The sequence below is a fragment of the Papaver somniferum genome, chromosome 1 (assembly GCF_003573695.1).
Source record: "Papaver somniferum cultivar HN1 chromosome 1, ASM357369v1, whole genome shotgun sequence".
Classification (NCBI taxonomy): Eukaryota; Viridiplantae; Streptophyta; class Magnoliopsida; order Ranunculales; family Papaveraceae; genus Papaver; species Papaver somniferum.
Genome location: NC_039358.1, coordinates 153,276,140 through 153,290,274, shown reverse-complemented (window position 1 = coordinate 153,290,274; position 14,135 = coordinate 153,276,140). Strand labels below are relative to the sequence as shown.

General features: G+C 36.5%; 2 protein-coding genes across 4 annotated transcripts; both read right to left on the bottom strand.

The window, feature by feature from the left end:
• Positions 1-441: 441 nt before the first annotated feature.
• Positions 442-5,840, bottom strand: LOC113304924. 3 transcript variants are annotated; one of them, XM_026554053.1, is made up of 10 exons: positions 5,683-5,840; positions 5,407-5,513; positions 4,181-4,249; positions 3,073-3,102; positions 2,472-2,504; positions 1,663-1,733; positions 1,364-1,445; positions 1,026-1,257; positions 807-899; positions 442-698 (listed from the first exon to the last, which is right to left on the bottom strand). In XM_026554053.1, the coding sequence occupies exons 2-8, from the start codon at positions 5,497-5,499 to the stop codon at positions 1,192-1,194; spliced, it is 444 nt and encodes a 147-aa protein (XP_026409838.1). In that variant the 5' UTR covers positions 5,500-5,513; positions 5,683-5,840; the 3' UTR covers positions 442-698; positions 807-899; positions 1,026-1,191. The 3 variants fall into 3 exon arrangements, with proteins under 3 accessions (XP_026409838.1, XP_026409832.1, XP_026409843.1); XM_026554047.1 differs by having other exon boundaries at positions 807-1,257; XM_026554058.1 differs by lacking the exon at positions 1,026-1,257 and having other exon boundaries at positions 5,683-5,839.
• A 400-nt stretch (positions 5,841-6,240) lies between these two features.
• On the bottom strand, positions 6,241-8,896 carry LOC113304918 (UPF0051 protein ABCI8, chloroplastic-like). The gene is made up of 2 exons (XM_026554040.1): positions 7,432-8,896; positions 6,241-6,718 (listed from the first exon to the last, which is right to left on the bottom strand). The coding sequence occupies exons 1-2, from the start codon at positions 8,848-8,850 to the stop codon at positions 6,500-6,502; spliced, it is 1,638 nt and encodes a 545-aa protein (XP_026409825.1). The 5' UTR covers positions 8,851-8,896; the 3' UTR covers positions 6,241-6,499.
• Positions 8,897-14,135: the final 5,239 nt, after the last annotated feature.

The following is a 14,135-nucleotide window of genomic DNA, read 5'->3' as shown; positions in this document are numbered from 1 at the left end:
TGTGCATAACATGGTTGGAAATTCTCATCTCCAGGAAGGAAATTGATTTTCTCGAGTAAAACTAGGGGCGCCCAACTCTGGAGACCAAAAGCGATATAAAAGAAAGGGACTTGAGACTTGAGAGTGTAGATGTAGACTGCCTAATGGCCCTAGTCATAAGTTATTTTCAGCCCTTCAAATTTATAAAAGTAATAAATAATCCAGTCCATCCTCTACTTTTTTTTTAATGAAATCAAAAAAAAAAAATTTGTTGCCCCTGAGAAGTGTGTACCAATTTTTATGCAGTATAATGCCGCGCTATAGCTTCTGTTTAGAGAAAGGTTTCAGACACGTTGTCTCATCTTGGAAGGAAACTGTAAGCTACGGTTAATTGTGAAACAAATTACCACATGGTGATTGGCAAAGACGAAGTATTTAGCAAAGATGCATGAATCAATAACTCGTGCACTGGGCACTTCTTTTCTTACTTCTCTTACATTGACAATTTACAATCATACAGGAAAATGACGTACAGAATACAGGGACCAAACGGTCTAAACCAACGCAAATCCATCTAATTTTACTCATGAAACTGTGAGTACCCTTAATAAAGTTTGAAGTGCATCTAAGTTTTGAGCCAGCTGCTAATTATCTGAGATCCATTTAATGCTTCCAAGTCTCTAGGGTGCCTGACCCAAGTTCCGATACCAGCTCCTCAACTGCAAATGCCGGAAAAGAAGACAGTAAACTTGAGCACTTCTATAATAGTTTTATAAGGGAGTGTTTGCAGGAAAACAAGCAAGAATCAGATAGGAGGAAGAATTTACTTTTTTAACAGCATCGGGCGTCACAGAATAGTCTTGCCTGCCTGTTTTGAGCGATTCAATATGAGTTTACATTTGGAGGTTTTGTTCAACAGCCTGCAAAACTCTCGCAAGAAGTTAATTAAAAAGTCTCCCGACATTTAAAGGACGAACAGTTAGTTTAGTACTACTGCAAAAAGTTAGAAGGAAAATGAGTTATTGATAGTTCAAAGCATAATCTACCAAATTAGAGTCCTGAATTTATTTATTTATTTTGGTGATGCAGGTCCTGCCTTTGCATGACCAAGGGACACATGTATACCCTTAGTCTCATGCACACCAAGCAATACTGAGGATTTCTCCTTGGAACTGGCCAAGGAGGTTCAAATCCATGAATCTTTATTTTTGCTTAAAGTAAAGTCAAGAGACTCAGGACAGGTGCTTCTTTCATTTTGAGGCAAAAGGAAAGTAGTCGCTGTAATTCATGGAGAGGAAAAAGGTATTAGTATGTTATCTTGTTTCTCGATTATTGAGGTATAAAGGGACCCAAAACTTTTATTAAGGGTCAAGAAGTAGCTCACCTTTTCTAGGGCACTTTTCAAGTAACTAATCTCAGCTTTCTTGGCTCTCGACAACTCTTGCTCGACATCAAGTAAATTTGTCCTGCATTTCACATATCGAAGTGTCGAAAGAGACTTTTTGTATTTAAAAACATATAAATTGCTATCATCAGGGCAAGTGTTGCCAAACTTCTTCGGTTCTTCAATCAAAGGATATTTACGTGAGAAATTTGGAGATATAAAACAGCTAGAATCACAAGTCTACTTCCATAAAGGGAAATTTAAGTGATCAGTAGAGTCCTACAGAAAAAAATACTTACTTATCTTGTGCTAGAGTGTCTAGTTTTTGCTCTTCTTCGAGTTGTTCTACCTTGTCAAAAGTGGCAGCAACCTGTAAAGGGTGAAAAGCTTTGTATCAGTTATAAAAGAAAAAAAAAATCCATATGATTTGGCACAATTTCCTAGTTAAGAACACACTCAAAATGCTTTGTGGGTGATGCCCTCTTATTCATATTTTCCAGAGTCTAGACATCAAATTCTACAGATTAGAATGAGAGTCGCATCCCTCCATCCCGGTCAGTACAAATACCTAGAAGCAAGCCCCTATGGTAGTACACCAACCTGCAAATCACATCGGTATGGTTCAATTTCTGTGCTTTGTTTCAATTCTCTAACAAACTCATGGCCTAAAGAGCCGGGGAGTTCTAAACTGTGCTATCGAGCAAGTAACTTCTCAGTTAAAATTTACCATGGAGGTCAATCTGACACTATCCATTTATTGACAAAGAACGGGAAATGGGAAAACCAGATTCCAGTTTGGAACATTATTTTTCATTTAAAAGATGGGCCAACCAGTTTCTTGCTTTAAATCTTATCAAGTGACAAAGAATGGGACTGGGAACAACCAGATTCCTGTTTGATACATTATTATTCACATAAAAGGTGGGTCAACCAGTTTCTAGCTTTATGACTTACCAAGTGATAAAGAATGGGAAGAGGGAACAACCAGATTCCAGTTTGAGACATTATTCTTCATAAACAAGGTGGGCCAACCAGTTTCTAGCTTTATACTTCTTATATATGAACATGTAAGTTGTACAGAGAACTTAAAAAACACAGCATAAGATACCTGTGTTTCGGCACATATCGACTCAAAATCTTCCTGCATAATTGAAAAGAGACGGTGTCAGTTATGAACTCGGATTTACAGATGTGTCATCTATACAAAAGAAAAATCAAAGAACATAATATGGCTGCTAAATGAATGATGTAGCAAACAGAACAATGCTTTGATCCAATGATATTAACGAATTTTCGCGAGGTTACTAGTGTGATTGATAAAACCAGTAAGGCCATGACAACTAATAGAGTAATTTGTGCACTAGCCAGGATGATAAACGCAACAATGCCGTTAACACCTGCATCTGTAGTCACCTGCACTGTTACTACCCTTGAGTACGAAAAGATACTTTATGTTGAAGATTTCATATCTCACTGACGTGAAAGTACATAACTACTTAACCACCTTATAGGTTGCAATTGATAGTAGAGACAGGCTGGCAGCTATTGTAAAGAGAGATGGGTGGAACAGTGAGTTACTTTGATCAAATGCTAATTACTCTAACAACACTTATGAACACTTGGGTAAAAATCAAAAGACACATATTTTAAATAGAGAAAATGAAAAGAAAATAAAAAAAAAATTAGAACATGATATCAAGAAAGCATACCTCAATGTTCTCATGGAGTTCTGCAATTACCTGAAAACCCGAAGCGTTAGCTCGTAAGTAACGAAGCATCAGTCAAATTTGAAAAAACTTCAAGCAAAAATGGAAAGTGAGGCATACTGATCCGTGAAGCAACATAGAAACCCTTCATGAGTTAAGCAGAAACAAGATAGGTGATAAATAACTTGTGAAGTCTAAGATTTAAAGGCAGTATCAGCGGAAATAAATAACTAAGTTCGATAACTAGAAATAAGTGTTCTTTACAAATCTAAATTACATCAAGTTGGGTTTTGAGATACTTTATTTGACATAGTAGTGTTAGAATATCAGCCTATAATCATGCTTAACAATTCCTTATTAGCTGTAATCATTTTGTATGTGAACATGCTTAATATCTTGTGCTGATATATAGTTCTATGCATGCTCTAGGATCAAATATTCTACAACTGAAAACACTTAACATGAAATAGATAAGAAGTATAAGTGCATACCTTAGATTTAGCAGAAACAGTAGAAAGAAAACTTGTAGGCAGACACTTCCAATTTAATGCTTGAAAAATTTCTTTCTAAACAAGAGCTAGAATGGAGTCCACCTCATGCTAGGAAAGACATGTGTCATCCAACCTTCCATCAGGAGTTGAAAAACAGCCTCACATAGCATTATTATAATTATAACTAGTATATACAAGTATGCCATTCCAAATAGTCTAAGAGATACTTATCATTATGTACCCTTAAGCATACATGATTAACATGAACAAACCTTAACCTCATTGATTAGGATTAGTATTAATCCAGTTTAAAGGAATACAAATCATGTTTTGTTGCTAAACCAACATAGAGACTAACAAGTAGTATATGATGTCTAGGGTACAACAATGACTTCCCAGTTACCAAGATGGCACGTGAAACAACAATCACAACTGAAAAATAGAACAGTTTAAGCAGCCCATTCAAACATACCTAAACTCATGAAAACTTGGGTCAAAATTTTTTGGACAGATATCAACCACTAGTCAGAAGACTCAGAACTCAAAAACCATAAATACCAGCATTGCAGTTCATATATACTAAAGCAAGTGACTAATTTACAAGTCAAAAGAACACTTACGTGAATAAAAAGCTGATATAGAACATCTTGTTTTGCTCTGCGGAATGCTGAAAATGCCTCAAGGAATTCCTAAGATTTTGTAAAAAGTAAAAGAGTAAAGAGAAACACATAGTCATCCTTATAATATAAGCCAGACCAATTAATCCATATGATACGTGTTCTTCTTTTCAATCAAATACTACAAGTTGCAAAATATACAAAAACGCTGTCACTATCTTCACATGAAAGCGTAGTAGACTTAATATGTAAGACAAGCTCAAGGACTATAAAAAAATAAATACATCAGATAATATGCCTACTAAATGGAAAAAGTTATAAGTTAACACCACAGATCACACATCCAAAATTAACAGAATAATGCAATAGAGATACAAAGAAAGCATGACTTCATCATCAAATGAAACTTAAAGCCTTGAGCACTGTTGGTCGCTCTCGTGAAGAATGACAAGGAAAACACAAGGCATATAGTAGCCCCAACCCACGAATATTAATAATAGGAAATAGTTTCGTACTACTGGAAGAAAAAAACCTGTTTCGTTAGCTACTGGTTAATCATATTGCTTCTGATTAATACAAGTACATGCATCAATTTTGTTACAAAACTTCAGAACACAAGCTAGGTTTGCTTCTTTAATATGGATTTAAACCCACACCACTGATCACAAAAAAAAAGACGTAAAGACTTACAAGTTACAACACAAAGCATGTGACCTTGAAAAGGGCATGTGACCTATGCATTATGAAGGGATTAACCAGCACAAAGGAGTAGAGCAGCATTCATTGTCGTAAAAAGTGGCAATCCATGGCACTGGTTCTAAATGATTCAGAAAAGTATTCAAGATACATAGTTCCTTTAGAGAGAACCCGTGTATGTATGGAATTCCAAAACTATCTAGCTAATAGAACTATGAGTTAGGAGTTATCTCTTCTTGTGACTTAATAAGAAGTAACATTAAGTTCTGAACTCTAGTTGCAGAAAGTGATGTTCTCACTCGTAACCACTAGTTAAGCAGCTTCAAAGCTTCCGATTAAGTGAAAAACTGTCAAAAATTTCAGCTCTTAACCAGTGCACCAGGCAAAAATAATCTACAGGTTTATGCTATAAAGGACAGACCAAAATTCTAACTGGAGTAAGGAAAAGTCATGTAATTTATTACTACTCTAATGTCATCCATTAGGTATACAAACTGTTAAACCAAGAATGTGGATCAAATTAACTGTGATACCTCTCTAGAGCATGCTGTTAACAAAGTACGAGCAATCATCTTGAATGCCTTCTTTAGCTTCAATTCTCTTGGTAATTCATATCCTTGGTCCATTGATGAATCACAACCTGGAAAGAAAAAAAAAACTCAGGAAAATTTAAAAGCGTAGTAAACCCTAGATCCTAAATTTAAGAAATCGAACTTAGTAAACGACAACTTCAACCTGGATCAACATGAAAAAACCTAGTAAATTAAAGCAAAACCAGTGTTGGGTTAAGAAATTAAAACAAAAGTTACCTTCTCGAATTTTTATACAGTGTAGAATATCTTAGATTTCACCTTTGGTTTCACCTCTTGTACTCGTTATCTTACAAAACAATTCTCTGAAAAAACAATAAAGAAAAACCTTCGTTTTTACTCTGATTTTCGTTCCTTCAGTTTCGTTGGAGGAAGTTCAAATTTTAGCGTCCCTTGCCTTCTATTTTTATCTTTGATAAGTCCCTAATATTTTTACTATTTCATATTGTGAACCATTCAATTTACAACTATTTGTTATCAACTCCTAAGTCCTAACGAGTCACTTTGCCATGATGATCGAATCCTCTTCGATGAACCTTGCAACAGGACAGAAGACTGCTGCCAGTATTAAGTCCAGGTTATTGGCAGTATGACTTTCTGTTAATCCCTTGCAAACGCTGTGATGCAAGTGTGACTACGATGTTAGGAGCTCCCCATCCAAGGTTGCATGCCAGGAAATCTCTTGAATGACTAGATTAACCATTGGATCACCATCCCTAAATTGAAAGCAACATAGATACACCAAACTTGTGCGCGTGACGTGACAATAGCGAAAAATAATCTTAAAACTAAAAGATGGCACGTATAATAAACTCCAAGAGTAACTACACAGCACAAACTACATAGTAAATACATGTGAAACTAAATGGTTGAAGAACACATTTCTTTACCAGCATCAGCTGAGCAATGGTTTATATAAGATAAATATGCATTTCCAGCCTTTATACAAGAGGAACCAGATCAAACAAACCAGCAAAATAAAGAACAAAAAAGGTGTAGAACAGGATCGCATGTGTGTTAGTCGCCGCAACATCATTTACCCAACAGAGCCTTCAAGTTTCAAGCTTAAGAGTTCATTCACTTCAGCACCAAATTCATCTGGAAGCTTTTGAAAAACATCCCTGCAGAACCCAGAAACCATGACTTTGATGGCCGTCTCTTGATCGATTCCTCTCTGCTTAAAGAAGAATAGCTGATCTGTACCAATTTGAGAGGTACTGGCTTCATGCTCCACACGAGATTTGGAGTTCCTTACCTAATCGTTTGTCAGAAGGAAAATTTAGATTCTGGAAGTAAAAAGCAAAAAAAAAATAGAACTCCTACTAGCACCAAGGAAACAAGCCAACTTTCAAAGTTCTAAGGCTGATCTGCCTGTTGTCAAAAACTTCTAGGAAAGGAATTGATTAGCCAGGCTACATAAAAGAATCACGAAACGGTATGTGGCTTCATGAGCAATGTTGAAAATGTATTTTGGAATTTAGACAAGAGTGGACTCTTGCCTTGGTACATTCAGCATAAGGCAAGGACCATGCTTATATGCCATCTTAACCATATCCGCAGGGGGTCAGGTGGCATCTTTCAGAAAAATTGTTTTCTTCCTCCAATTGGGGGAGAAGAATGGGAGAGAGAATGACAAAGATGGTTTAGTCTGAGGGTTTACAGAAGTCAGTGGCCACAAGAAACCTGTGTAAAATGTACCACGAGTATGCATGATAAATGCAGCATTCAGAACTATATTTCCTTGATCCCTTGGTACAGAGAGGTTAAATCGTCCCTATACCACACTAACCTTCACTTAGATGGATAACCAACCAAAAAATAACACATCACCTAGAAACCTAGATGTAGGAAATGTAGTTAAAGTGAAGTGAGAGCAAGTGAACAACCATAGAAGATGTTTCCTTTGCAAAACGAAACAAAACAAAAAAAAAAACTCAAGAAGATGTCACAAAATCGGAAAAGCAGTACCTGGATGTAAGGGTAAGTGTTAGCAGCAGCTTGGTCACCCAAAAGCATCGAATCACATTGCGAAATGTTTCGTGAATAATCTGCCTTTGGTTGTATTTGAACAAGCCCTCTATAACAATTCCTCGAATTTTTAGCCGAAATACCCTTGGAAATAATAGTACTTTTCGTTCTTTTTCCTTTGTGTATCATCTTAGTCCCTGTATCTGCTTGCTGATAATTGTTAGTCAATGCAACCGAATAGAACTCTCCCACAGAATCATCCCCCTCCAAAACAACACTTGGGTACTTCCAAGTAATCGCAGAGCCTGTCTCAACCTGAGTCCAAGATATCTTAGACCGAGCCCCCGCACAGAGACCACGTTTCGTAACAAAATTATAAATCCCACCTTTCCCTTCCTCATCCCCAGCATACCAATTCTGCACAGTTGAGTATCTAATCTCTGCATCTTTCTCACAGTGAAGCTCTACCACAGCAGCATGAAGCTGATTTGTGTCATAAGAAGGGGCTGTGCACCCTTCCAGGTATTCTACCATGCTCCCTTCTTCTGCAACTATAAGGGTTCTCTCAAATTGTCCCGTCTCCATGGCGTTTATTCGAAAATAAGTTGAAATTGGCATTGGGCAAATCGTATTCTTCGGGATATAACAAAATGATCCATCACTAAACACAGCGGAGTTCAGTGCAGCATAGTAATTATCCTCAGAAGGAACAACTTTACCTAAATATTTCTTGACTAAATCTGGGTATTCTCTAAGGGCTTCAGATATTGAACAAAAAATGACACCTTTAGCTTCTAAAGTTTTTCTATGCGTGGTTGCAATGGAAACACTATCAAATACTGCATCAACAGCAACATTAGCTAACCTATTCTGCTCAGTTAATGGAACCCCTAATCTTTCGAAATATTTAAGAAGCTCAGGATCAGCTTCTTCTAAACTTTTCAAAGTGGGTTTCTTCTTTGGTTCTGAATAATAACACATATTCTGAAAATCAATTTTTGGATACCTATTGTCAGACCAATTAGGTTCTTTCATCTTCAAAAACTTTTCATAAGATTTTAACCTAAATTCAAGCATCCAATCAGGTTCTTGTTTTTTCGCAGATATAAACCTAACTGTTTCTTCTGATAATCCTTTAGGTATTGAAAAAGATTCAATATCTGATACAAATCCCCATTTGTAATCTCTTTTAAGAAATTTATCGATTGCATCGTTAGAGGTTGAAGAAGGTTTATTACCTGTTAATGAAGCTGCTTGGTCAACTGTTTGTGATTCTGCACGTATTCTGGGAAACCTTATATTGGGGATTAGAAATTTCGGGGTTTCGATTCTTGGAGTAAAAGCTTTTAGGGTTTTTGATGTTTCTATGGGTGATTGTGGAGTAAATCTTGAACTACCATTAGCCAGTAAAGAAGCCATGGAGGGAGAGATGAGGTTTTCTGGCGTGAGAAATGGGTCACTTTGAAGAAATTATTTTATTGTCGTTTCTCTTCCAATTGTTTTGTGTCCACACGATTCCTCTAATGTCATGTGTCCGACACGTACCCCTTCTTGTCTTTTTTGTTTATGGATAGCTAAAAATCTGAAATTCATGGTCTACTGATTCCCAAAACCACTCTTTAATCCGTCCGCATTTCATATTTGGTTTTTACCTCTCTCTCATCTCGGCTTTCCCTAATTCTCATCCCAATCATACTAAGATTTTAGTTCTATGAGCCGTAGTTAAGTCTTTTAAACTAGGTTGAACCGCTAGATTAACAGAAAAATATTAAAATTAAAAAAAAGTGTAGTTTATTTGTTAATGCTAGTTCACTTTCCTAACATGTGCTCGCAGTTGAACTAGCAACGAGATTGAAGCGCTGAATAACACAGCGTCAGAAAAATCACCTTTTCACTGAACGGTTCGAGCAGTGTTGTCACGCACAGCTGCGAGGGACGTCACTATAAGCAAGCAGCTTACTCACCTTTGGATCTTTTTACGTACGGCTAGATTAATTTCACTTTATCTTTCGTATAAAACTACAACCGGCAGAACTCATGATATGAGAAACAAGTCTCCAGAGTTTATTTTTACTTATCCTATATCCTTTCTTTATCTTTCGTCTTGTTTAGTAACCCTTAGTGGGCCCATTATAATTGTTTTCTAAACGAGAAAATGATTTCTTCCCGTACATATTTAAATATGGGACCGGTAGAAGAAGAGAAAAACTCATCTGTTTCAAGTGATTATTCATATGCCAGCGTTTTTTTCGTTCTTTTTTGTTGGTCTTATTTTTTTGTTCCGGTAGTATTGAATATATATTTTCCTTAAACGATTAACCTAGAGAAGCAATACTAATTCTTTTGAAAGTCGACTAGATTGAATGATCATCATACCACTGACATATCAAAAATGCAGTAAACATAGAAGTTGGAAATTAATATTAACACCATATGATCAGAGGAAGCAAACGTTAACACTGAGATCATATTCCTACACTTGCATCGAGGACTAATGCAGAATTGAAGGTGGAAGTTAGCATGGTTTTGAAAAAAATAAAAATAAAAACCTATATAAATTATACAATCAGATTTTCCCCAAATTTTGCCGTTTTTTTTTTTTTTTTTTTTTTTACATAATCACATAGGCCTATATCCCCAAGATCGAACTACCTCCTAATCTTTTCCCCAATCAGAACCAATAAGTCGCGAATAAGATCAGTACATAACTAACCAAAGACAAAGAGGCAGAGAATCCTATACTTATCTTCATCTTCCATTAGATCGCATCCATTGATTTTCTGATGGTAATATGAGGAGAGGACTATTCTTATTTTATTTTACAAGTCAGGGACCTGCTTTTAATATCATGAGTTTGTCTGTTGTAATTTTCTAGGAAAGATAAAGTGAAATTAATCCAACCGTACATACAAAGATCCAAAGGTGAATATGGTGCTTGCTCATGTTGAGGTCCCGCGCAGCTGCGCGGGATAACACTGCTCGAACGGTTCAACCCTCAACAAATATTCCTATGTAATAGTACGACACACCCTTTGGGCCGAATGGAAACGCGCAACCGTACATACAAAGATCCACAGGTGAATATGGTGCTTGCTCGTGTTGAGGTCCCGCGCAGCTGCGCGAGATAACACTGCTCGAACGGTTCAACGAATATTCCTATGTAATAGTACGACACACCCTATCTACGCTGAACCATTCGGCGCTTATCAACTTCAAATTATTTATGGCGATGTAATGACTTCTCTTAATCCAACGGATGTTGTAAGGACTATTCTCTTAATTATTTATAGTGATGTAAGTCTCATATCACTTCAAGACAGACTGAGACAGCAGTCACGTGGGACTAAATGAATGAATATTATTTTTAGGGAGAGATCTTTGTGATTCCATTATCATCGGTTCACTTTATTTAACGTTGTTCCATTCCGCGCAAATTTTTGCGCGTAACTGTTTGGCGCCCAGCATTGAACTATTCAGTGACTAGCTGCTATATTAGCACTACCATAAGATTTAGGAGGGTGACTAACTGCTAGATTAGCACCCATAGGACTAAGACTAACCTCTATGGACTAGATATTTAGCAGTTAAATTAGCCATTCACGTCAGCTAGGAAAATCTCCTGTGTCCTATGGTATTGCTAATCTAGCAACGATTGAATTTATTTTCCAAACAACTAATTAATACCATTTCTCTCTCCTTCTTTTCTCTCTCTCCCTCTTTTTCTTCTCTCTCCTCTTTTTTCTTCTCTCCATCACGTTCTCTCTCTTTTTCCCGGTTTCGGATCCCCTGTCCCCAATCTCCCTATCCCTCTCTGTCCCACCAATCAGAATATGACATCTGTCATCCATTTAACACACTAGTTAACACCGATTTTCACTGCCGTTAAGTCTTTTTCCATTGGCATTAAGTTTGTTACAATTCACGATAGTCCTCTTGATTTTTTTTCTTCTTTTTGTTATACCATTCTTCGATCACACGATCCTCTGCTCATTTTTCGTTTATATGCTGCTGTATCAAGTTTTAACTAGTTTCTTAATTTGTAGTTTTATGTAAGTTGGATATCAGGGTATGTAGCTAGTTTAACTGTTTGTGATATTGACATGGAATTGACCAAAAAAAAGATATTGACATGGGCTTATCATCTCGAATTTTGTCATCATAAGGAGGTGATTGATTGACTGTAAGAAAAAATAGTTTGTGTATTTGTTAAACTGTTGATGGATTGTGATCGGATCGAAAAAGAAATAACGCTTTCCCAAATAACCTCTATCCCTAATTTAACAAAAATTTATAATGATGTAGATTAAATCAAAAATTGCACACGATAAATATGATCAGTAGGTAGATGATGATGTTTCATTTGTAAAGCAAAGAACGAGGGAGGAATCGCATTTAATCATATACGAACTACATTTCAGTTTTATTTCGGACGATTTAATTCTTTAGTTAGACTCATCGACGGGAAGATACATAAGAAATTCGTACATTTTTCTTTGATCATCAAAAATAACGATGGAGATTTACTTCTTTGTCTTTCCATTCCATTTCTGTTCTCTAAACTCTGATTTCGGTGAATGTATTTTTTGAATCGGGAAGTCAGGAAGACCATAACCTAATAAAGTAACTTAACGATACCAGAAACTAGTGTCAACTAGTGTATTAAATAGATAACAGATGTCATATTCTGATTGGTGGGATATGGAGAGATAGGGAGATGGGGACAGGGGATCCGAAGCCCTTTTTCCCCTCTCTCTCCATCACATTCTCTCTAAAATTTAATAAAAAATGTAAAGCGCTGAATGGTTCAGCTTTTATGTCACTTTTTCAGCACTGAATGATTCAGCATTTCAATCTCGCTGATAGTTGGACTGCTGAGCAGTTGTTAGGAGAGAAGTATCAAGAAGTAGTGTTAACTTTTTTCCCACACTTTTTTCTTGATTTGCAACACTTGTTGGCCAATCTAGCAGTTCAATCTAGCCCATAGGGGTTAGCCTTAAGCCTAAATTGAGCTGCTAGATTAGCCAAGAATTGTTGCAGTTCAAAAAAAAATGTTGTCTATTTGTTAACACTAGTTCTCTCTCCTAGCATTTGTTCGCAGTTGAACTAGCAGCGAGACCACTCATCGCTATAAGAATGACCTTTTCGCTGAAAGGTTCAGCGCTGGAAGAATATTCCAGGGTATTTGCGTTGAACCATTCAGCGCTAATACTTTGCGCTGCCCTCTGGCGCTGAATTAAACAACGCTTGACCTTTTTTTTTCCTACACTCCACTTACATCACTAACGGCTATGTTTTCAAATTTTGAATTGTGAAATGTTTAACAGTTTGTTCATATAGTTGTTTGTTTCAAAAATTGAAAATTTACGAAACTAAGGAATTCTTTCATTATATTGCAAAACAAGGTTATAATGTTTTTTTGAAGAAAATAAAAAAGTGCATTGAAATTGAAATTCTACTTCTAAAAATTAAGAAAGTACATTGAAATTGAAATTCTACTACTAAAATTTTTAAAAGTACATTGAAATTAAAATTCTACTTCTAAATTAACCCCGCGTTTTTAGGGGCCACTCGAAAGGATTTAGGGGCCAACAATAAAACAAAAAAGGTCACCCAAAGGGAAAATGTAGCCAGCCCTTATCTCGCGTAATTCGTAATGGCGAAATTACCCTTATATATTCGGAGGATATGATAACATTGTTATCCTCCGATTGCAATCGGAAGCCAAAATATTTCCCAGACTTCCGATTGTAGTCGGTGCAATATTAGAATGATTTGTGTTCATTAATCGGGAGTGTACACAACCAGCCATAACCACTTGGTTCGTGTTTTGGATGCAGCGTTAATCGGAAGTTAAATATATTACAAAACCTACCGATTATAAGTTGCCCCATATTCAAATTTTGAAAGCTACCATAATCGGTAGATATGCTAAATACAAGACCTATCGATTATTGGTTTCTTCACATTCAACTTTCGTCAAATTAGCCGTTGGAGTTTTTGGGAAAAACAAAAAGAGCCGTTGGACCCTAAACCTATATGTAGAAACTCATATCTATCACCCCAATTGCACCAAACTCTTTCCTCTCTTCAGTTTTAATTTTCGTAACAAAAAACATGGATATTGCTTTTGCCGAAGAAGAAGATTGTGCTATTTATAGAGTGTGGGTTGTGGTAACTGCTCATGATCGTGTTCACAAGCTCCACAAATCGGAATCCGAAGAGCAGATATGGAACCGTATCTCAATGGTATTTGAGGCCTTAGATGGTAATCGAATTCGAAGATCATCCAATGACATTAAGATGAGAAAGAATGCGCTCGATAAGGAGATTGACAAACTTGAAGATGAGGAACGGTTTGTTAGGAACGCTTTTCCTTGGTGGACGTATGAAAAACGAGTAAGTATCTCTGTAACTCCAACTCACATTAACAAAAGTTAGTACTAACTTGTTACTCATTCGTAATTTCAGAGAAATCTTGCGGATCGCCGGTATGTGGACCTCTACGGGAAACGATTTGAACATGAAGGATGCTACAAAATCAAGAGGGACAATTTCTATGGTCACTGGAAGTTATGATCTGTTTTAATACTTTTATGGTCAATTAGGAGTATGGATTTAGGTGCTTTTGACGAAATTGTAAGGTTAAGGCCGTTTGAACTTTATGTAATGGATGTAATCGGAGTATTATTAATATAAAAACTAGC